Here is a 25060-nt window from a genome sequence, read left to right as displayed (position 1 = left end):
GATGAGCATCCCAAATCTTGGCAATAAAGAGGCAATCATTCCAATTTAAATTTGGACAGTGTAGAGATGATTCAGCACTCTCTTTAAATAATTGCTTAAACCTAAACTTGCATGATGTAAAAAGCGAGTATTGGATCAGAGGATATTGTAGGTCAGTGTCCACTTCATTCTGAGCAATGCCAGATTTTTCAGGTTTATTGTTGTTGATATAAGATTGGTGTTCTTGGAGTTGTTTTTTGACAGAATGTCCTGTTTGTCCAAAGTACAAGTGGAGGCAATCACAATGAACCTAGTAAACACCACGGAGAGAGAGAGAGAGGTGGCTGTTTATCTTTCATGGATGGTAAACAAGAAGATATTTTGTTGGTAGGGAAGAATTAACAATTGCATCTTTTCAAGATCTTAGCAATTGTCTCAGAGATGCCAGCATTGTATGGAATAGAGACTTACCATACAGGTTCAGAGTTCTTTGCAATAGGCTTGTAAGTGTACAGGATGTGTTTAAACTTCCTTAAGCTAATGTGTAGTACGATGCATTGGATGCTACTCAATCCTTCTTGGAAAGCTTGGGAGGAGCAGCAAAGATGTGAAAGTGCCTATTGATTTATTATTATTATTTTTTTTGATGAATGATGTGCTGAATCTTGTATGTAGCAGCCTGTGAAGATAGGTTTATGGTGAACAGATGTAGCATAAACCTATCTTCATAAATCATAAACCTGTCACCCATGCATCAACTTCGTTGATGCATGGGTGACAGCTGTTGATTTTGGTTTAAAAAAGGTTAGAGATACTTCTGAGTATGGTCAGGTGGAACACATCATCCACATATCATGCCCAAAAGGAAGATTGGGGTTGTATTGAAGATAATAGGGATTCCTCAAGACTCTATATAAAAAGTGGAAAGTGCAGGTGACAAGGGACTTCCCATAGCAGTTGTGCTAATAAACTGTGCTGGCTAGGTTCTGTTCTTTCACTTGTTTTCTATTTTAAAAAATATTTTGTTTCTGTATGTCAACATGTTTCACTAACTCACCATACATCTCATTTATCGTTTTGAATGATAATGCTTTGTACTATGCAAATAAATGAAACTGTGATCATCACTAAAATATCTTTCAGTAGAGAATTAATACCTTTGTTAATTAAGTGTAAACAGAGCTCAATCTATTTCCTTCAAAAAAGAATTCTTCTCTTACTTTTGCTTTTGACAATACCAAATCAACAGACAAAATATTTATTTTCTTGGAATAAATTTAATCTTCAATATCTTTTGGTATAAACATTGCAAGCATTGCCTCCTCAGCATCCTAAGAAACTTAAGTTTTATCTTTTACTCCATGCATTAGTTTACCTCTGAACAATTATTAACATGTTGTGACATGTTAATAACATGTCACAACATGAATTAACAATTATTAACAAATTGTGACATCTAACCATGGAGTACTGTTCTCATAATTTGGCCAAAGAACTGCATAAAAATTCTTGTCAATACAGAAGAGACCAATTAGATGGATTTGTAACTCATCTCTCACCAATTCATTCCATACATTTTGTCAATTTCTGCTACATTCTTCTTCTATAGACATTTCAGTGGTCATTGTTCATTAAAATTGGCATCACTAATTCCCCTACTTTCCTCTGAATCTAATGAGACATGTACAACAATCAGTCATCCCATCATAATTCAACTCCAAACTCAGCGTTTTGTCACTGTCTTGAATTTCAAAAATGTTTCATCTTATGTTTAAGAAATTCTTAAAGTATAATCTATTTTCAAATCTATTATTAACAAGATTCATCTTTATTCTGGCCTTTATAACCATTTGTGATAATATTGGGATTTCCATAAAAAAATAGTGGCACGATCATTTTGTATCAGAAGAAGGTGGTCACAACGAACACCAATCTATCTGGTTAATGCATTCTTTCTAAGAAAAAGACTTGTAAGGTACTGCCATCGATAATACCAGCTGTTTACTGCTCTAATTTTTTAAGTGACTCTGATATCTGTGGTCTCCAGTTTTTGATTGATTCTTATTTACAATCCAGCTCTTACATCCAGAATTTAAAACTGGTTTGAACACTGTCCTGTATACACCTAATTTAGTGTTCTCATTTCTCTTATTCCATATAAATTTATTCAATCGATTCTTTACTATATGAGTTTTGCTAATTCTGGAGTTGTCTTTTTCTATATTCAATTTGCCGTGCTGACTAAAAATTATGCCCATATATGAATGTTTTACTTGATAGTATCCAAAAAATTTGACTCTTGCTGACCCAACTCAAAATCAGAGAGTTGGGTTTGAAGCAAAACAATTCAAAGATTAAGACCACAGTGTTCTGAGAAAAATTAAGATAGTGAGAAAAATTAAGATAGCATCAATGTTAGAATCATATTAACAATGTAGATATTAGGAACTCAACATGGTTGGCATGAGTAAAGTTAATGTACAGTGGTATGGTCACTTAAACAGTATGGGGAAAGGAAAATTAACAAAGTAGGTATTTGATAACAGGGTGGTAAAAGACTCAGAGAAAGATCAAGATGGAATGACTGAAACATAAGATATGACAATGTTAACGTCCTCAAGACTGATTTTGGAGGAAATTGTGACAGGAAGATAGTAATAATGTAAACTTTTCATGTTATATTACACCCCTACCCTTACCTTTGAAGGCACATAATTAGGAATTTGATGACTAAAACTAAATGTGAAATAAAATATCAAATGCAGTTTTGAAAAAATTAAAGCTCAAAATAAATGCAATGAGAGGCTTCTGAACACTCTCTATCTTAATACACAACAGCAAAACACTGAGAAAACGAAAAAGAATATCTGCTTTTAAGCAAGCAAGGTAAAAGGTATGCTTCATTAACTGAGTAAATTAGGCCATACTTCACTCGTGCAGTTAATAAAGAATGAATTTTAACTTGCATACTTGAAAAACCTCAAGGGCTCACTTTAGTAAGTACGGGAGTGGCAAACCCGAGGTACCTGATGCTGGACCATACCTTATTTCATGTAATATACATCTATTATATTATCTATAGGATGGTTCCTACTCTTATTTCTTTCTATCCTTTTCTTCTTTCTTGTTTCTTCCCCCCCCCCCAATGCTATTAGAGTAATCGAGGGCTAGGGGGTGATTTTTTCAATGTTTCTACTTTTTTCATCTCTTCATGCATAGAAGGCAACGGGAAACCACTATGCTCCTACTTTTTCCCTAGTTTGGATGAGCAGTAAAGATCAAAATGACAAGCGATGCACAGCTCAGGATGGGTCCCCTGGGTCCGGAACTGCGCAATTGGCTACCGGGGAGGTCACTTGTTCCCATATGGATAAGTTGAGGGGAAGAGAAGACGTGGAAGACCAACTAGAGAGTGGTTTAATGACATCGTGGAATGGACTGGTTTAAGAATGATGGAAGCGACAGACAGAGAGAAATGGAGAAGAGTGCTCATCTGCTGCAATCCTCTTGCTAGAGGATGCTACCAGACGATGACGACTTGAAAATAACCATGCATTTTACTCCAATAAGATCCCACTCCATATCAAGGCTGGATAATTATAAGAGTAAAAAAGTACTTGTTGTACAATGAAATCCTTAAGGCAATTCAAGAGAAGTCAAACTATAATTTCAATAAAATGATAATTAAAATGATACACTAAACTGCCTGTGTACACTTTCAGAAGCACAGGAATCATTTGTTACTAACTACTTTTATATGATTCCTCTCACTCAGGATGATTTATTCAACAAATGTTCAAATCATGTTAGGTGCAAGAAAATGCAGAAAAGAAGAGAGAAAATGGAAAGGAGGAATGCATTACAAGTATTACAACACCAAGCATATCTAATCCTTGGTTATTTAGTCATATCCAGAAAGGCTGTTAGTTCCAAACTGAATTAGTCATCAATTGTAAAGTAAAATGCCTATTTTAAAATAGCATACTATCAAAGTTTGCTCTAAAAATCAAATGGAAAAACTGTAGCATAGCAAAAAATTGTCCAAAGAATGAATTTTTTAGTTTCTTAAAATTAATTTACAAGATTTATGCACCGTTCATGAAATTGAAAAACAAGCAGCTGGGAGAGAATAAAAATATTGAAAACATCCCAGAATGATAAGAAAATAATTAATATCAATTAACTTATTAGCTGATATTTCATTATATCCAGCATCTTCAGAGCACAAGAACAGTTTGTCACAGTACATGAAACAATAACAATTTGGTGTAACAGTGAGACCAGTTTAAAAAATTGTAACAGACAACGCAAGGAACTAAAGTCCTAATTAGGTACCATCTATGTTGGAAAAAGAAAACAAGTTTTAATTAGATCTTAAAATGACTGTTTTCCAGATTTTTGGTAAATTTATACAGCCATATTTGTTGAGGTTTGGAGTATGTTTTAAAGCTACTATTGACTCCAAAACCAATCTCTTTGACTTACAATGATTTTTGTGTAGCACTTTTGTTTTCTTCCATATGATCCTTGTCAGGGAGGGGTATCCAAGACATGGTCTGCTAGACCTGAATTGCCATAACAATAGCACCAGATATATTTTTTATGTTCACCAAGGTAGATGCCAACAGTTCTTCCTGTCTGTTAATAGTAAGCCAGGTCACAAGAACAGGCAGTTCATAAACTCCCAGATGTGATAAAAAAGAAGAAAGTTTGTCCCTAGGTCAACAGATGAGAGTTGCCAATTTGACATATGGTTTAAAAATGGTGCATAGGAGATATTTATTAATCACTCTAGATATCTTTTCAGATGTGCCTTGAATGTATAGGATGGTAAGAGTTTTGTGTGGAGGGGATTTCTGGGGAGCATTTAGTATTTTTGCTATCCCATGAGGATTACAGCCATTGGCTAAGCAAGTGTGATGCAAGCAGGTTCAGCTGCAGGAGCATTGTCATTGGAACAGATAACTCTAGCTCTGTGAATTAGTGTTTTTAGGATACCATACTGTTGAGATGGATGATGTGTGACTGTTTGTGTAAATATAAAAAAAAATACATCTGTCACTATTGTTATGGCAAGTTGGGTCTATAAAATGGAAGAAAACAAAAGTGCTACACAGAAGTCATTATAAGACAGAGGAATTAGTTTCAGAGTCAACAACAGCTTTAAAACATACTCCAAACCTCAACAAATATGGCTGTATAAATTTACCAAAAATCTGGAAGACACTTGTTTTAAGATCTAATTAATACTTTTATTTCTCTCTTTTTCCAACATAGATGGCACATAATTAGGACTTTAGTTCCTTGTGCTGTTCGTTACAATTTTTTAAAACTAGTCCAACTGTTATACCAAATCGTTTCGTGTACTCTGAGAAACTGTTCTTGTGCTCTGAAGATGTTGGATAAAATACCAGCAAAATATCAGCTAATAAGTTAATAAATATTAATTAATTATCATTCTGTGTTGTAATCAATACTGTGAAAATAAATTAACATTTACTACCAACACATAAGCCTTTCCATGAGATTAAAAACATCAAGGATAGCATAAAAATAGCAGTAGAAAACACAATTGAAATTCAAAGTAAAATACGGCATAAAAAATGGTTTAATAAGAATGCGAACTGGCAGTAAAGAAAAAAAGATAGAAGCGCTTGGCTTAATGGTCCAAATGATACTGAGTCTAGCAGACCATGCTGCTCAGAGATACAAAAAGAGCAGCAAGGAAGCCCATTAAATAATCAGACAAAAAAAAAAAAAAATTTCCATGAAAAAAAAAGGCCCACATATGAAAACAACAATAATCAACAACAGCAATGAACAAATACCAGCCACTAGAGATGAAATAGCAAAGGGATGGAGAAAGTACTTAAACTCCTAAATTGTAATGAACCTGCTGAGTCTTTAAAACAGAATAATTATCATACGGGGTGCTTAAGGGTCAAAGCTGTATAAATGAGAGGAGACCTCCACATAGCCTTTAAAGGAATGTGGAGAACCGACCAGGGCTTCTGACCTAATGTCCAATCCTCACCTTCGCGTGGTACACCCTGTTGGATATCTACTTGGATACTGAACGAATGAGGATGGGCTGGCAATCTGGGATTTAGCCGACCAAATTGTATTCTTATTGGTTAAACCAAAGTATAGAATGATGGTACAACATGACAAAATTTCATGCCGGCTGGGGCGTCGCCCGGTTAAAGAAGGCCCCCGTTGTTTTCGCCAGGGAACCAGGGCGAACAGCGAAAAGTCAGCTACTGGAACAAATTTGAAAACAAACCCCAACTCAACATCACCAGAGTTAAAGATCGGTACTATCGACGTAAGAAGCCTGAATGGCAAAGAAATGGAGCTAGCTGAGGAATTAGATAAGTACCAGATCGACATAATAGGGGTGACTGAAACAAAAAAGACCAAAACTGGTGAGATCTTTCTGAGCAATAAATACAAAATGTTATATTCAGGCAATGACAATCAAGGAAAAGAAGGAGTAGCCACAGTATTCAACACAAAATACGAGGTTAATCTTCTTGAATGGCAGGCAATCTCAAGTAGAGTAATGTGGGCAAATATGAGAATGGGGAACTGGACAATGAGACTTATTTGTGCCTATGGTCCCACAGAAGGTTCTACTAAGGTAGAAGTGGAGGAATTTTTTGAGGATTTAGAAAAAGCAACTGACACAATGAAAAATGAAAAGTTGGTCCTTGTTGGGGATCTAAATAGCAGAGTAGGAAATGATTGTGAGATATACAAAAATATTTTGGGAAAATTTGGAGAAAAGAGCAAAGCTAATAATAATGGCAAATATCTGTTGGATTTCTGCTCAGGACATGGACTGGTTATTACTAACACCATGTTCCAACATAAAAATGTGCACAAATTCACATGGAGAGAAGAGGCTAGGAATAAGAAAAGTCTCATTGACTATGTTATTGTTGATAGTGATGTTTTCTCCCTGGTGCAGGACACCAGAGTGTACAGAGGATTTGAAATTGGAAGTGATCACTATTTAGTCTTGAGCAGGATAAAATTGAATTTCATATTGAAAAGAATAACATGTAAGAAAGTTTTAAAGCGAATAAAAGTTGGGCAGTTCTCAAATATGAACTGTAGACTAAAATACACAAAGATTATTGAAGAAAAAATGAAAGAGTTTGAGAACAGGAATCAAACCTTGGAGATTCAGTGGCAAACTCTGAAGAAAACATTGATTGATTCTGCCAGAGAGGCATGTGGTGAGGTTGTCTGTAAGGATAAAAATATCAGAACTCCCTGGTGGACACAGGAAGTTAAAGAGGCAGTGAAGGAAAAGAAGAAAGCATACCAAAAGTTCCTGTCAAATAACTCAGCTTGTGCTCTTAGAGAATATAGAGACAAATGCAATAATGCTAAACACTGTGTAAAACTAGCTAAACAAAAGTCATGGGAGAACTTTGGCAAGAATATAGAAAATAAATATCAAGAAGGTGGCAAAATATTCTGGAGGTTGTTGAAGAAGCTTAAGAATGGAGGAAAGAGTGCTGTAAAAGGAATTAGAGATGATAAAGGTGACATGAAAATGGGAGAAAAAGATATCCTTGAAGTATGGAGTAATTACTTTGAAAAACTGCTAAATGAAACGAGCAGTGATGACAGCACAGTGGTAAAAAACACTGACCAGGCATGCAGGTAGGAATACATATCCATACTTGAAGTAGAAAAAGCCATCAAAGGATTGAAATGTGGAAAGGCAGCAAGAGTAGATGATATTCGACCAGAAATGCTGAAGTATGGTGGTATAAGAGTCTTACAGTGGCTGCACTGCATAGTTCAGAAAGCCTGGACAGAGGGACGAATTCCCGATGATTGGAGTAGAGCTCTCATAGTATCCATATATAAAAAGGGAAATAAAACTGAATGTGAGAATTACAGAGGTATTTCCCTACTGAGTGTTCCTGGCAAGATCTATGCAAGTATACTTGAGAAACGGTTGAGAAGAATTGTGGAAGAAAAGCTTGGTGAAGAACAAGCTGGATTCAGGCCAAATCGAGGCTGGCAGGATCAGATCTTCACTTTACGACAAATAGTCGAGAAAGCATGGGAATATAACAAAGATCTGTATTTAGGTTTTGTTGGTCTGGAAAAGGCATATGACAAGGTGCCAAGAGAGAAGCTATTCAATACGCTGCAGTTATATGGTGTGAATGGGGCATTATATCAAGCAATACTTAGTCTTTATTTGAGTTGTAAGTCAGCAGTTAGAATTGAAGGAAGTACAGGAAGATGGTTTAATGTTAAATCTGGTGTGAGATAAGGATGTACATTATCCCCTCAGTTATTCATTCTCTATATGGATCACATTATGAAGGAAAGTGGTATTAAACATGATATCAAAATTGGAGATGTTAATGTCAGCTCTTTGCTTTATGCGGATGATGTTATACTTCTGAATAAATCTGCTACAAGTCTGCAAGATTCTCTGACTAAATTGAATAGCTGTTGTAATAGATATGGTATGAAGGTCAGCAATAAAAAGACAAAGACAATGAAAATAGGCAGAATCATTGAAAATGTCAAATGCATTGTGAATGGAGAACCTGTGGAACAAGTAAAACATTTCAGCTATTTAGGCACGATTTTTACTGAAGATGGTAAATTAAATATAGAAATAGACAACAGAATCAGCAAAGCTGGTACGGTGGGAAGTCAATTGAATAAATTCATATGGAATAAGAGAGAAATTAGTCGGAACACTAAATTAGCTGTATACAAGACAGTGTTCAAACCAGTTTTAACTTATGGATCTGAGAGCTGGGTCAGAAGTAAAACACTTGACCAAAGACTAGAGACCACAGATATGAGAGTCCTGAGAAAGATTATAGGCGTGAACAGATGGCATCAATGGCAATATCATATTAAAAACGAGGATATCAGGAAAGAACTTGACATTGTCAGCATCCAGGAATGCATTAGCAGAGCTAATCTCAGGTGGTATGGTCACTTAAACAGAATGGGTGAGGAAAGATTAGCAAAACAAGTGTTCTCTGCCAGGTTGGCAGCAAAACGACCCAGAGGAAGACCAAGATATAGGTGGATTGATACAGTACAAAGTGCTTTAGACGATAGAAATATAAGATCTGATAATGTTGGAGTCTTGACAAGTAACAAACTGATTTGGAGGAAAATTGTAGATAGGAAATTAATAATGATGTAATTTTTTTCATGTAGTACTATCATATCCTGTACACCCCTTGAGGGTACATGGCAGGATACTGATGATGATGATGATGATAATCATCATACTTGTTATACTTTTTCAATAGCTGCAATAGAAGGTATAAAGCAGCTCAAAGACAACAAATCATCAGGTACCGATGAAATAGTAGCCTAAAATGTGTAGAAAGGTTTATGTGTTTGTCGTTCATGTTGTTTAATTTTGACGGTATATATCAGAACACAGAATTCATCATCATCATCAAATTCCTGCTATGTACCCTCAATGAGTGTACAGGATATGATAGTACTGCATGAAAAATTTACATCATTACTAACTTCCTATCTATAATTTTCCTAGTACCGATCTTTAACTCTGGTGATGTTGAGTTGGGGTGTGTTTTCAGATTTGTTCCAGTAGCTGACTTTTCACTCTGGTTCCCTGGCGAAAACAACGGGGGCCTTGTTTAAATGGGCGACGTCCCAGTTGGCATAAAATTTTGTCATGTTGTACCATCGTTTAGTTTAAGCCAATAAGAATACAATTTGGTCGGCTAAATTCCAAATTGTCAGCCCATCCTCATTCGTTCAGTATCCAAGTAGATACCCAACAGGGTGCACCACAAGAAGGTGAGGATTGGACATTAGGTCAGAAGCTTTGGTCAGTTCTCCGCATTCCTTTAAAGACTATGTGGCGATTTCCTCTCAGTTATACAGCTTTGACCCTTAAGCACCTCAAACACAGAATTATAAGTAAATAATTATTTATTGACTTATTGCTGATATTTCGCTGGTGTTATAACCAGCATCTTCAGAGCACAAAAACACAGTTTGTCACAGTATGCGAAACTACAACAACAACATGGCGCAACCAAGGGACTAGTTTAACAAAATTGTAGCAACAATTACAAAGACTAAAGTCCAGATTAGGTGTCCTCTATCTAAAAAAAATATTATACATACATACATACATATATATATATATATATATATATATGTCACACTATATATATATATATAGTGTGACTTTAGCAGACTTAATCTGCTAAAGTCATACTTTTCCCCTGATATATTTGAACTATTTAAATTCACAATACATGCAGGATATTTCACATGGAAAGGGAAAATATACAAACAATTAGATGGGACAACTATGGGCTCCCCCCTTAGCCAATTTCTACATAGAACACCGAAAAACTAGCTATCAATACTGCCACTCTCAAACCAACACTTTGGCTACGCTATGATGATGATGTGTTTGCTATTTGGTGACATGGCCCAGGCACATTGGATACATTCTTAGCGCATTTAAATAGCCAACATCCAAAAATCCACTTTACAATGGAAGTGGAAGCTAATAACTGCCTGCCCTTCCTGGATACACTAATCACATGTCTTCCAGATGGTTCCTTATCATTCGCAGTTTTTAGAAAACCCACACATACAGGGAGATATTTACACAAACAATCACACCATCACCCTTCCCAACAGTATGGTATCTTAAAAACGCTAACCCACAGAGCAAGAGCAATCTGTTCCAATGACAATGTTCTTGCTGCTGAACTGGCTCACTTATGCCACACCTTCTTGGCCAATGGCTATAATCCCCATAAGATAAACAAAATACTAAATGCTCCTAAGAAACCCCTCCCACTATCTACCATGGAGGACTACGACAAAACAGTCACCATCCCATACGTTAAAGGCACATCGGAAAAGATATCTAGAATTCTCAATAAACATCAACTATCACTGTATTCAGACTGCGTGTCAAATTAGCAACTCTCATCCGTTCACCCAAGGATAGCATCTCTCCTTTATCGCATCCAGGAGTCTACGAAGTACCCTGCTTGTGTGATCAAGCCTACTACAGTCAAATAGGAAGAATTGTGGACATCTGCATCAGTGAACATAAAAGATATATTTGGCACTATCACTATGGCAAGTCGGCCTAGTAGACCATGCTTTGGATACCCTGCACACAAGATTGACTGGAAGAAAAGAAAAGTACTGCACAAAAGCTCCAAATCTCAACAAATATGGCTGTATAAATTTGCCTAAGATTTGGAAGACAGTCATCTTAAGACCTAACTAGTACCTGCTTTCACGCTCTTTTTTTTTTTTTAGGACTTCAGCCTTTGTGTTATTGCTACAATTTTGTCAAACTAGTCCCTTTGTTACACCATGTTGTTGTAGTCTGTAGTCTCACGTACTGTCACAAACTATGTTTTTGTGCTCTGAAGATGCTCATTATAACACCAGTGAAATATCAGCAATAAGTCAATAAATAATTATTTACTTATAATTCTGTGTTCTGATATATACCCTCAAAATTAAACAACAACAAATATGGGAGAAGTGAATTAACCACTCATATATATAAGCTGGTCAATTTAATATGGGAAACAGAAAAGATACCGTCAAAATAGAAAGAATCGCTTAATCATTCCAATATACAAAAAGGGAAACAAATATGAATGTGAAAATTACAGAGAAATATCGCTACTGTTAGTGGGCTACAAAATTGTATCTAATTTATACTAAAAAAAAATCTTACCTTATGCTGAAGAAAATATCGGTGAATAACAAGCAGGATTCCAAAGAAACAGATCAACAGTTGACCATATTTTTACACTTAGACACTATAAAAAAATGGGAATATAATCTACAGGTCCATGTTTTATTTATAGATTTTAGAAAAGCATATGATAACATTCACAGAGAAGGCCTTTGGGAAGTATTAAATGAAATAGGAATACCTCATAAGATAATACATTTAATCAAAATTTGCACCACTGACAGCCAAAGCATCTGAACCTTTTCATTGAGAGAGGATTGATACAAGGAGATACCCTTTGGCCATCCTTTTTAATTTAGCATTAAAAATATATTCAAGAAACTGTAGAAGATAATACAAAAGAACAGTAGTATTATTAGGATTATGAGTAGTAATATTAAGATATGCAGATGATATATGCCTTGTTGGAGAAAATGGTGAAGACAGAATAATATTTATGAAACTCAAAACTACTGCTGAAAAACTAGGATTACAAATCAACCAGGATGAAACTGAATATTTAAAAGTATGCAAAAATCACAATCAAGGAGAAAATTACCAGTTTACTATTGATAATCTGAAATTTCAAAGTGTTGCTTCCTTCAAATATTTTGAAATGCTGATTATGTGAGATAATAAACTTAATAAAGAAATAAAAGCTAGAACATGTGCCTCCAACAGATCTCATTTACTACATCATTTACTTTCTTTCTTTCTTTCACTGTGCATTATTCCCGCTTCCTATGCAGGGTCCGCATGTTACTTAGATGCGACTACTTGTTAGTACCACTCCCAACTGACCTGTCGCCTGGTCTGCCACTGGGGGGATATATTCTTGACCGTAGAGGTGTATCTTCACGGGGCTGGTTTGCCTGTTTGCGGGATGAAAAACGCCAGATAAACTGGCAGAAAAAACCCTACTGCTCGTGCCCAAGACCGGCCTAACCTGGCTATGCCTGAGGAAGATCCTCAAGTTCCTCGCGTCTTTGACGGGAATCAAGCCTGGGACACTCCTTCCCCAGGCATATGGATGCGAAGCGCAAAGCCACTACGCTAACCGCACAGACATTTACTACATCATATACTATCTTCCAAAGTTCTATTAAGCGCAGTTAAAACTGAAATATACATGACAATCATTAGAACCTATTGTTTTATATGGAGAAGAAACCTGGAGCATAACAGATCAAGATTCAAAAGCAAAGCAAATCACTGAAAATAAAATCCTCAGAAAAATCGATGGATCTGTTGTGTTATCTCTTACAGGTCCATCGACTTTTCTGAAGATTTTATTAGTTGATGAAATCAGAGCTTGCAGATTGAGACAGCTTGGCCATGTGAAAAGAATGGCTAAACAAGAATTCAAGATGAAGACTGAGGAGAAACTTAACCATGGCTGCAGTGGAAGGATAAGAATCCAGGACTGGAATGAAAAAGCTCAAGACAGAAAGAAATGGAAGAAGTTGGTACTTGCAGCAAAGAACCTTAGAGGTTCAGTAAGCTAAGGAAGAAGATGGATGCACTCTTTATACAGTCCATAATGTTATGGACTAAATGATTAATATCTAAATGCCCAGCCATTATGAATAATGAAAAACAAAATCAGGCACAGTAATAAATTTCACGTTGTTTATCATAATTTATCACATAGGTCAACAAGAATACTGTTGACCTATGTGTTGACCTATGTCGGGCAAAGTGATAATAATGATACCTTTTTGGCAGTATTAGAAGAGGTTGGGGGAGGAGAGACTCTCCGGATTTCTTATTGTTGGGGGACGTGAAGAGAACTTTGTCCAGATCAATCAAATTTTTACAAAATTAGCGTATTTGACAATGATAGAAAAAGTGAACGAATCAAAAACCGAAGTGACTTGGCCCATAACATAACATTATATATGGGTATTGTAACATGCATGGCAATTTCATTAAATATCACATTCACACTGAAGAAATATTTCAGATATTGCATGATGCCCATATGGGCATCATGCACCGTGTTATATTTTAAGTATGAAATATAAAAATATTACTAGGGAGATGATCGTAATTTAGGTTAGGAGTTTTTTTTTTTTTTTTTGAAAATCAAATTGCCCAAAGGGAATGCAACTTTATTCATAAGGTCTGGTCAATTTAATAAATGAATCAATATTTATCAGGCTGCGCAGCTGTTTTAGTCATTATTTATAATGGCCGGGCATTATGAATAATGACCTATTAGTCGCTTGGCCCATAACACACACACACACACATATATATAATTTGAAATACTAAAAAATTATTGTTCTTACTTAGTTGTTTCACACAGTCGTTAATAAGTTGCATTTCTTTCTTTTCTTCTTTCTCAATATCTGCCGTACGCAATACAGCCTGTTAAAAAAAAAAAAAAAAAAAAAAAGGAACTCGATGGAAAAATCATCTTTCGTATAAAATCCTAAAGGCTATTTTGTTTATTTTATTTTTATTTTAAAATTTGATATTCATTCTCACAAATTAGGATTCACAATCAACTTAATATTCATGTTTTCCTTGTTTCAATAATTTATAAACTTTTTAATAAGTTACTTAAACTTCTGTTTAAGTGTAACTTGCTGACACCATGGTATTTTACTTTTCCAGTTATTCTGCAAGTTCAATTTCCTTTCCATTGATACTCCTTATGCTGATGGTTCCTAATCATCAAACTCCAACTCGATATCTTCTAGATATCGAGTTGGAGTTTGCTCCAGAAACTGACTTTTCACTGCTCAACCTAGTTTCTTGACAAAAACAGCAGCAGGGAACCTTGTTTAACTAAGAAACATCCTTGCTGGCATGACATTTCATCATGCTGTACCATGTTTATTTCTGGTTTAAGCCAATAAGGGTACAATTTGGTCAGCTAAGTCCCAAATTAGCTGCCTATCTTCATTCATTCAGTTATCCAGCAGATAATTACTAACAGGGCACACCACATAAAGGTGAGGATTGGTCCTCACCTTCATGTGGTGAGGAACTAGTCAGTTTTTCTTCATTCTTTAAAGGTGATATGGAAGTCTCCTCCCAATTATCTCATTTTGACCATTAAACAACTCCTTAAGGGATTAAGAAATACTTATGCCAAATCAACAATGCTTCATGACAATATACAAATTTTACCAGTCACATATTAGTGCTTGACATAATGTGCCTGCCGATATCACTGACAAACACATCTTTGCCAGAGGTAAAATTTTTTTATAAGTTTACTAAGACATAATTCCATATTTTTCTTTCACACAAATAAAAATAAATTAATTTAAAAGAAATCTCTTTCAGTTTTGGAATCGATCAGTAAGTAAATATGTATTTACTTACCTTTATAGCATAGCATAACATCAGTCTCTCTCTCTCACACACACACACACACACACACACACACACACACACACACACACACAACATTCTAAATAATTCAATTCAATTCTTGACTTCTTTCATGTTAGCAATTACAATATTTAATAATAAAATATATATTCCAATACAATCTACTAAAAACATCATTACAATAAAACTATTCCATTAAGTGTAACTTTTTTTTTTTTACTATAATTCTAACATGGACAATTGTTTAGCAAAATTATATGTCATTTTAAAAATTGAAATATAAAAATAAGGTTCTACGAAATAATTAAGGCAAGATGTATTATTATTATATAATGTATCTCCATAGAGTAAAAGCACTCAATGCGAGAAACCCACACTAACAATTATTCACACAACACCTATTAAAGCTCTCCGTAAACTACGAGGGTTGTTCAATAAGTCCATGCAAAAATGAAGAAAACATAATTTTTTGGGGACAAACATTTTTTATTTTTCAACGTAGTCTCCTTTGAGGTCTATATACTTAGTCCAACGATGCTTGAGTTTTTTGATTCCCTCCATATAGTACGATTTGTTCAACTCTTCAAAACAGGCAGCTGTTTCAGCAATCACCTCATTGTTTGATGAAAATCTCTTTCCTGCCAGCCATTTTTTCATGTTTGGAAACAGATAGTAGTCCAAGGGAGCCAAATCTGGAGAGTAGGGGGGGGGGGGGGTTGCAAAAGGACTTCGTATCGTAAATTGAACAATTATGTGATCACAATTGCAGAAGAGTAAGTGGATGTGTTGTCGTGGTGAAAAAATTTCACCAAACGTGGTCGTTTTTTCTTTATTTCATTATTTAAACGATCCAGCAAAGATGCACTCTTGTAATTGTGTTGCCCTTTTCCAAGAGTCTATGAAGATTGTGCCAAGAGCAACCCAGAAGACCGAGACCATAACCTTTCCTGCTAAAGGAACGGTTTTTGCTTTCTTTGGTGCAGATTCCCCGCTTGCAACCCATTGTTTTGACTGTTCCTTGGTCTCAGGCTGGTAGTGATGAATCTAGGTTTCGCCCACTGTTACAAAACGACACAAAAATTCCTCTGGATGCTGTTGAAACAAAACAGCTTGAAGCTGTCCTTGCAACAGTTCACACGTTGATGCATTTAATCCAGTGTGAGCAAACATGGCACCCATCTTGCGGATAGTTTTCTCATATGTAAATGTTCATGTAAAATATTATGTACACGGTCATTTGAGATGCCCACAGCCTTAGCAATTTCACGCACCTTCACTCTTCTATCATCCATCACCATATCATGGATTTTTTCAATAATTTCTGGAGTAGTGACCTCAACAGGGAGTCTAGAACATTTAGCATGACTTGTAAAGTTACTAAACCACTTATAAACCATTCTAATCGAAGGTGCAGACTCACCATAATGTTTATAAAGGTTAGCTTTGGTTTCCTGAGCCATTTTGCTTTTCAAAATTTGTGAAAAATGGATTAGAAAGAATCACTACATGAAATTCTTTCTAATCCGTTTTTCACAAATCACAGTACTGGATCGATTCAAATTAACACCAAACACAGAGTAATAGATCTATCTGACTGAAACTTAGTGTGTGATCCTCCAACAGTTGCCAGCAACTAAAATTAACCTTGATACATACTGGTAGTGCCATCTCTTCGACTTTGCACTGACTTATTGAACAGCCCTCATATATTCCCTCTAGCATTCCATTCCACTCATTCATCACTTTCCAAGTAAAAAATCTAATAAGAGATGACCCCATATTCTTCCCCCCCCCATTGTGTATTGAAAAATTTCTTTTGTGTCAACCTTATAGAATCCCATTAGTAACTTAAGTTTCTATCATGTCACATCTCTTCTACCTGTCAAACTGAACTCTGCAACTTGCAAACCTTCAGTCTGTCCTCATCATAAGGAGCATTCCACAGACGAATCACCAGTTTGGTCACTCATCTCTGAATCCACTCAACCACCTCCTGATCCAAGAAGAATGCAACTAAATCTATGCACAAGTCAAGATGCTGCTGAATAAAGCAATATAAAGAGGAATAATAACCTCCCTATCGTTACTTGTCAATGTGTTCTTCAACATCCCAGTAATTTTAAGGCTATTTTGCCAACTTTTGCAATTGTCCCCTGAACTTCAAATTGCTGTTCATCATCATCCCCAGATCTGTGGCTTCATCAGTTTCCTGTGTACCATCAATATGATATAGTATGTAATCTTTTCATCCTGAAAAGATTACTTACTTTTCAGATTAACTTACATTTCGCAACATTAAATTGGCAACCACTGCCCTTTGTCACACTGCCAATTTATTTAAATCATCTTGCAGGATATCTATCACGTTTATCAACTATTGCCCCCCCCCTATTTTTTCATCATCAACATACACAGAATATCCACCACCACCCCTTATCTTTCCCTGAATCATTAATATACAAATTAAAGAGTAGTGGATTTAGTGACAATCTACTAGTTGCCCTTATTCACCTTGATTCTACTCCACCATACAGTGCTCTCTGATGTATGTCTGTCAAGACACCATCCTATCAATTCCCATTTGCTCCATCTGTAATAGTTTACCATGCAGTATTCTGCAAAGTGCTTTTGTAAAGTCTAGCAGCATCATGCTGTAACTATTTCCTTTCCAATTCCACTGTTATTCATTATAAAATGTGAATAAATTACCACCACAGAGTATCATATTCCTATTCACTTATTCCAGAATTGAACTGATCTGTAATTTGCTACTATATTTGAAAGCATATTAATTAAAACACACACACACACACACACGCGCAGGACAGACAGAGTCTTAATTGCAATCTTATTAAGCAAGAAGACCTATAAGAAGATAATGTGGAAGGAATAGGGAATATAAGATGGAGAGGAGTAATGAAATATATAAAACACACGCCAGAAAAGTTATGAGTATTATACAGGACGTTAAATCAGAGTATGAAAAGAAATAAGCTCTGTATACTAAAGGCAATGGCATAATGATTGTGGTGAATTTTTTTTTTAATGTTCTCTGAGGCAGTTGTTAACATATTTCCTGTCTGTCCACAGTAAGCCAGGTCAGAAGTAGGGCACTTCATATACTCCTGAATGTGATAAAGGAGAGAGCTTGTCCTTGTGTGAACAGATGAGGGTTGATAACTTGATATACGGCTTAAATGTGATAAGGAGCTGATATTTATTAAGCACTTTGGATATCTTTGTAGATATGCCTGCCCTGAATGTACGGGTTAGTAACAGTTTTGGTGTTATTAAACACCAAAAAAATGTACTCACTACTTCAACTACTTGAAGTAGTGAATACATCTAATGTAAATGAGTTTAGGAGAAAGTATGACAGCTGGTGTGGGTGATCTATGGCCTCCCTCAATGAGTTCTCGACTCCCTGAATGTCTTAGATCAGTGGTCGCCAAAGTGGTCGATATAAAAATATAAGACATCATTGTACGGGTAATATTTAATTCGGTTAACTTGGATTACCTCCATCCTGAATGACAATGCAATTAAGAGTGAATCGTGGGAACAGTGAAATGAATAGGACCTGTAAGATGGAGCAAGGTCATAAAAATAGTTACGGAGGCCAATCAAGTAAGCCAAAATGACGTATTTACCAATATATGGATGTTGGTGGTTCCTGCCCGGCCGGTGCGGCAGGAGCAAGATTGCAACACATGCATGGTTGCTTATTTACTTACACGTATTCGATCCCAGTCTCATTTTTGTGCAACGACATACAAGTGAGCATTAATGTTCTAAAATTCATCAACATACATATTATAATTCAATCGTTATTCATTCACGAACTAAACTTCTCTGTGTTGAAGAGTTGAGCAGGGTTAGTAGTTTTGTACATCCTATAGAAATAGGTGAGTAGGTATATTATTTAGACTTATTACTTTTGCTTACCGACTTCAATTTTAATTATTTTGTTACAACCCCAGTAACCACAATGGCAGCTTCAGATTCTAAAAAGAAATACAGACAATATTCGTTAGCATATTTGAAACTTGGGTTTATTGCTTCAATAAGAAACGAAATGAGGCCTATGTGTCTTCTTTGTGAAAAAACTTTTAGTAACGATGCAATGAAACCAGCAAAAATAAAAGATCAGCTTCAAAGACTCCATCCCAATAAGAAAGATAAAGATCTTGACTTTTTTAAAGAACTGAAAGAGAAATACACACATCGACCAACTATAAAATCATTTATGAAATTCATCTGCCGAAGCTGACAATAAACAAGGATAAACAGCCTCCTCCTACAATATTTCGTATTTTCTTATTAGAAGTCTTATTTTCATATATATATATATATAAGGAAGATTGTGTTATTATTTTGTTAACTAAATTAAATTTTATATTATTTATCCCTCCTATCAAATATGTAATGTTAAGAAGGACGTCAAAAACAAAAACGTATCTCTTTCACATTAGGCCAATATAATAATATATACTATATTATACATACAATAAACACTGTAACTATAAAATAAACAATCTAAAAACTCACACAAGCGTCTTTTTTGCTTGTCCTATTATAATTATGTAATAGTAAAATAGAAGGGGTCGATAAAAAGTCAAGAAATTCTTGAAGGGGGTCAACGGTCAAAGAAGTTTGGCGACCCCCTGTCTTAGATAATAACAGTAATATTTGAGAAATATACAAGTGAAGTGGTTATGATTATTCTTTTCCATTTTTGTAACTGTACTGAATTAAAGATGGCCAAGAAACATGGCTGAAATTTTGCTGAAAAATAAAGTAATTACAGTCAAATTAACTGAATCTTATTATAATCAATATTTCAGAGCAATAAGAGGGCCGTGTTTTACCTCACTCAGGACTGCTAGTTTTCAACTGTGGTCAATTCCATCAAGATAGCATTTCAAGCAAATTATTTAAATATCATCAGACTTTTTGTTATCAATTGTTTTCTGTTTAAAATAAGTCCTAATTTAAAAGCTTCAAAATATCAAGAATTAATATTAAGTCTTCCCCCTACTCACAATATACCTCTGTTCTAAGCTGCAAATTCTCTTCTTGCAATGAGCTGATTTTCTTATTAAGCACATCCCAGTTGACAACAAATCCTTTCTCTCTGCTACAGTTTGGAAAAGAAAAGAAAAATTATAAAAACTTAGTTTCATATTTGAAAAGTTAATTGCAACATATCTCCTTCCAGAAATAATATAAATTCATATCAATCAAGGAAATGTATGTATGTATATAGTTTGATACACTGCACAGTTCATTTCTTTTTTCAATATATGAAGTAATATTTAAATTCAGACAAAATTACCTTTTTAAAAAATCATATAAGCTATATGTTCATACATATACAAACTATGTCTGTCTGAAATAGAGTTCAACGTCAATAGACAGAATACTGTCAAAGTGAGATTTCAAAAAATAGTTTGGTAAAAACAAAAGATATCAGAATATGAAAAGTTCACCTGTTATATTGATATCAGAATGAATTCTACTGAAAGAAAGACATTTACTTTATAACTTACTGTTCTGGGTATTCCTCTTGATCGGTGTCCCTCTGGTTTATATTTCCAAGCAATATTTGGCATCTGTCCTCGTTCATTCTTTCTATATGTTTTTTCCAGTTCTTTCTATAGTTTGTGATGTCTTCTGTTATGTTAATTATGGATAACCTGTTTTCTTATTTCTTCATTTCTTATCTTGTCTATTCTTTTATAGCCTGCGAGCGGTCTTAGGAACTTCATTTCTGCAGCTTCCACTTGTCTTTTATCTCATTCTCCCTAAGTCCATGTTCCATTGCCATATTTCAGAATTGGTTTGGCTATTATTTTATATAGTTTTATTTGAGTTGTTCTAGACATCTGTTTACTGAAGTGTCTATTCAAAGTTCCGATGACTGCTAGGAATTTTAGCTTTTTATATGTAATGCCAATTTCTCCATTGGGGCTTATGTAATTTCCTAGATATTTAAATTTGTTCACTTGTTCTATTATTTTGTTGTGGATGATTAGTTTGCATCTTTTAATTTCTTTACCTTGAAATGCTACTGATTTCATTTTATTTATTGAGATCTTCATATCATACTGTTCTATTGTTTTGTTCTATACATGTAGATTTTTCTGTAATTGGTCTTCATTTTCAGCAAAAATAACTTGATCTTCAGCATACAAAAGGCTGGTTAATTCTTTTTTCCTATGATTTTGTTTTTCCTCCATTCTCTTGAAATTTTTTCCATATATATATATATATATAGAAGAGTATTGGTGATAATCCACTTCCCTGAATGAGACCTCTGTTGGTTTTAATTTTTTCGGTTCTTTCATTATTAATTTTAATATAACTTTCTTCCATTATATTTGCTATTGCTTTGGTGGTTTGATGGAGCTTTCAGTTCATACAGTATATCGATTTATTTTGTCCTGTTGATTTGATCATATGCTTTCTCATAATCTAGGAACGCAATATATCTTGGCAGGTTAAATTCTATTCTTTTTTCTACAATTTGTTTGAGTGTAAATATGGGATCTGTGTAGGATCTTCCTTTCCTAAAGCCGTATTGTTCCTCTCCAATAATTTCCTCGGCACATGGTGTTAATTTACTTTTAATCATATTTAGATAATATTTTATAGCATGTATTTAATAAGGATATTTCTTTGTAGTTTTTGCAATCCTTTCTGTTTCCTTTTTTGAATATGTTTATGACTATTGCTGTCTTCCATTCTTGTGGGATATTTGCTTTTTCCCATATTCTGTTTAGAAATCTAATTAATCGTAATTGAAATGGTTCAGAGCTGTATTTGTATAGTTCTGAATTTATTCCATCTTCTCTCTTGTAGCTTTTCATTTTTTTAGTTTTTCCAATATTTTCTTTAGATCATTTAAATGTATCGGTTCTTCATTTGTTTCTCGACTTACTTGTTTTGTTTCAATTTGATTATTATTGTTTAGAAGTTGGTGTAGTGATTGGTCCATTCTTTTGTGGATGGGCCTTCTAATTGTAGGTTATCCTTTGTGTCTTGAGTCATTTTTTTTTAATGATTTTAGCTCTTTAGTTGAGGTCCATTTATGTCATGCTCTAATCTTGATACAAATTTTCCCAGTCTTGACTTCTGATTTTCCTACTTTCTCTTCGTTATTGCTCTGATTCTTTTATATTCTATTTCATTTCTTATGGTTCTGTCATTTAACCATTTAAGGTAGATTTCTTTTTTCTTTCTTATTAAAGATTCTTAGTCCTTTCCTTTTTCTTCGCAGTTTTGTTCTTATGGCTTCATATGCTGCTTGTTTTACTATTTGTTTAATGTTTTGCCATTCATTTTCTATATCTGTATCTTCATTTATTTTCTTTATATGATTTGTAAGTCTTCTTTGAAATATAATAGTTCTCTGATACTGTCTTGCTGTAACAGTTCTATCTTAAATTGCTCCTGCTTTTGTTTTTGTGTTTCTTGTATTGTTTCTATTTCTCTGGTTTAGGATCTTAATAGTACTGATTAATAAATGGTGGTCTGAGTCAATATTGTATCCTCTGTATATTCTGCAATTTCTTTAGTTTTTCACCCATTATTATATAGTCAATGATGCTTTTATACCCTTTGGCTTCCCATGTATATTTATGTATATCTTTATGTTTAAGAAGCTGTTGGTGATTTTCAAACTATTATAGGCCACAAATTCCCTTTCTCTTCCATTGTTATTTATGATGTTTTCTCCTTGATTACCTATTAAATCTTTTTGGAGGTTTTTATAGAATTCTACTGTTTCAGATTTCTTTCCTTCTTCGGGTGAATACATTCCTATGATATCTTCCTAAGACCTTAAGATGGCAGCTCCATCACCAGACTAGGCTGCAGATGGTTGGTAACCAGCCAAGCTGACAAATCCTTTTACTCATAAATTTCAAGGGAATAAAAACCGGACAGTCCAAACGGATTTATAACTTACAAATGTTCAAATATAATTTTCAAAAGAATGAAAATATATTACTACGGTTCTTTCTTTTAAGGTTACATGGTGATCAGCATTCATATTTCTGAATTAAGGACACAAAACACAGGTGTTGAAATGATTATTTTACTTATTATTAATAAAATAACAATTTGATGTTTCGACCCCTCTATTGAGGTCATCATCATCAGGATACATGTGTATAGGGAACCAAGCTCCATGCTCTTGCACTCTGCACTGGTAAATTAAATCTACGCTGTTAATTAATCTTTTTCTTAGCCTGACCTCTAGTGATAATAAAATAAAATAAAACGAAAGTTGAGAAAACAAATATAATAAATAAATAAAACATATATATTAAAAAAATTCTAATAAATAAATAAAATAAATAAAACACTACAATAAACTCTGCTAAAGTCCTCATGTACTAAGATTCTTCTGGATTTGTACAGTTCCGATTGTTATACTATGATTTTCTTCAGGCCTTCTACAGTTCAAAGTTGTTATGGAATGTTAAGGGAAAAAAAAAAAAAAAAAAAAAAACCTTCAAGTCTTCTTGGTATTGGGATTTTTCTTTGGCTTATTCTGGTTGCTATAAAGATTGCAGATGGGTCCTCAACATTCTTGGAAGGGTTAGGCCATCTTTTTGTTCAGATTTGGGTTATGCTTGAGCATTTCACATGCTTGTTTGAATTTCCTCTCGAACCAGGTTTTGGTGTGGTGTAGGGACTTGGTATTTTTCCAATCAATTCTGTGGTATGTTTGGAGTGCGTGGCCAGAAAGGCGGTTTTGGAAAAACCATTAAATACCTCCATTTCGGAAAAACTGGCCTTTCTGACCACTCACTCCAAACATACCACAGAACTGATTGAAAATATACCGAGTTCCTACACTGCAACAAAACCTGGTTCGAGAGGAAATTCAAAGAAGTATGTGAAATGCAGAAGCATAACCCAAATCTGAACAAAACTGATGGCCTAACCATTCCAAGAATGTGGAGGACCCATCTGCAACCTTTATTTTTTTTTCTCCCTTAACATTCCATAGCAACTTGAATTGTATAAGGCCTGAAGAAAACCATAGTATAACAATCGGAACTGTACAAATCCAGAAGAATCTTAGTATATGAGGACTTTAGCAGAGTTTATTGTAGTTTTTTTATTTATTTTATTTATTGATTAGAATTTTATATATATATATATTTCATTTATTTATTTATTATTTTTTTTGGGGGGATGCTTAAGGGTCAAAGCTGTATAACTGACAGGAGACCTCCGCATAGCCTTTAAAGGAATGCGGAGAACCGACCAGGGCTTCTGACCTAATGTCCAAGCCTCACCTTCTCGTGGTGCACCCTGTTGGGTATCTACTTGGATGCTGAACAAACGAGGATGGGCTGGCAATTTGGGATTTAGCCGACCTAATTGTATTCTTATTGGTTAAACCAAAATAAAAAATGATGGTACAACATGACGAAATTTCATGCCGGCTGAGGCATCGCCCGGTTAAACAAGCCCCCGGTGTTTTCGCCAGGGAACCAGGGCAAACAGCAAAAAGTCAGCTACTGGAACAAATCTGAAAACACACCCCAACTCAACATCACCAGAGTTAAAGATCAGTACTATCAACATAAGAAGCCTGAATGGCAAAGAAATGGAGCTAGCTAAGGAATTGGATAAGTACCAGATCGACATAATACGGGAGACTTAAACAAAAAAGACAAAAACTGATGAGATCTTTCTGAGCAATAAATATAAAATGTTATATTCAGGCAATGACAATCAAGGAAAAGGAGTAGCAGCCATAGTATTCAACACAAAATACGAGGCTAATCTTCTTGAATGGTAGGCAGTTCTCAAGTAGAGTAATGTGGGCAAATATGAGAATGGGCAACTGGACAATGAGACTTATTTGTGCCTATGGTCCCACAGAAGGTTCTACTAAGGTAGAAGTGGAGGAATTTTTTTGATGCTTTAGAAAAAGCAACTGACACAATGAAAAAGGAAAAG

At 34.8% G+C, this 25060-nt stretch overlaps 1 protein-coding gene across 3 annotated transcripts in view; it reads right to left on the bottom strand.

Moving 5' to 3' along the window:
• Window positions 1–25060, bottom strand: part of LOC150109456 (trafficking kinesin-binding protein 1-like) — a 574911-nt gene that overhangs the window by 143461 nt on the left and 406390 nt on the right. For all 3 annotated transcript variants that reach the window (XM_090413241.1, XM_090413254.1, XM_090413248.1), the window contains 2 exons: window positions 20129–20216; window positions 14026–14104 (listed from right to left, as the gene is read on the bottom strand). In XM_090413241.1, the coding sequence (XP_090269367.1) occupies window positions 14026–14104; window positions 20129–20216 (167 nt within the window). The remainder of the gene's footprint in view (window positions 1–14025; window positions 14105–20128; window positions 20217–25060) is intronic.

This window comes from Typopeltis vanoorti, chromosome 2, assembly GCF_054136105.1.
Source record: "Typopeltis vanoorti isolate ZY-2024b chromosome 2, IOZ_Tvanoo_1.0, whole genome shotgun sequence".
Classification (NCBI taxonomy): Eukaryota; Metazoa; Arthropoda; class Arachnida; order Uropygi; family Thelyphonidae; genus Typopeltis; species Typopeltis vanoorti.
Note: the sequence above shows the minus strand (reverse complement) of the source record. Positions and strands in the feature narration are given on the sequence as shown.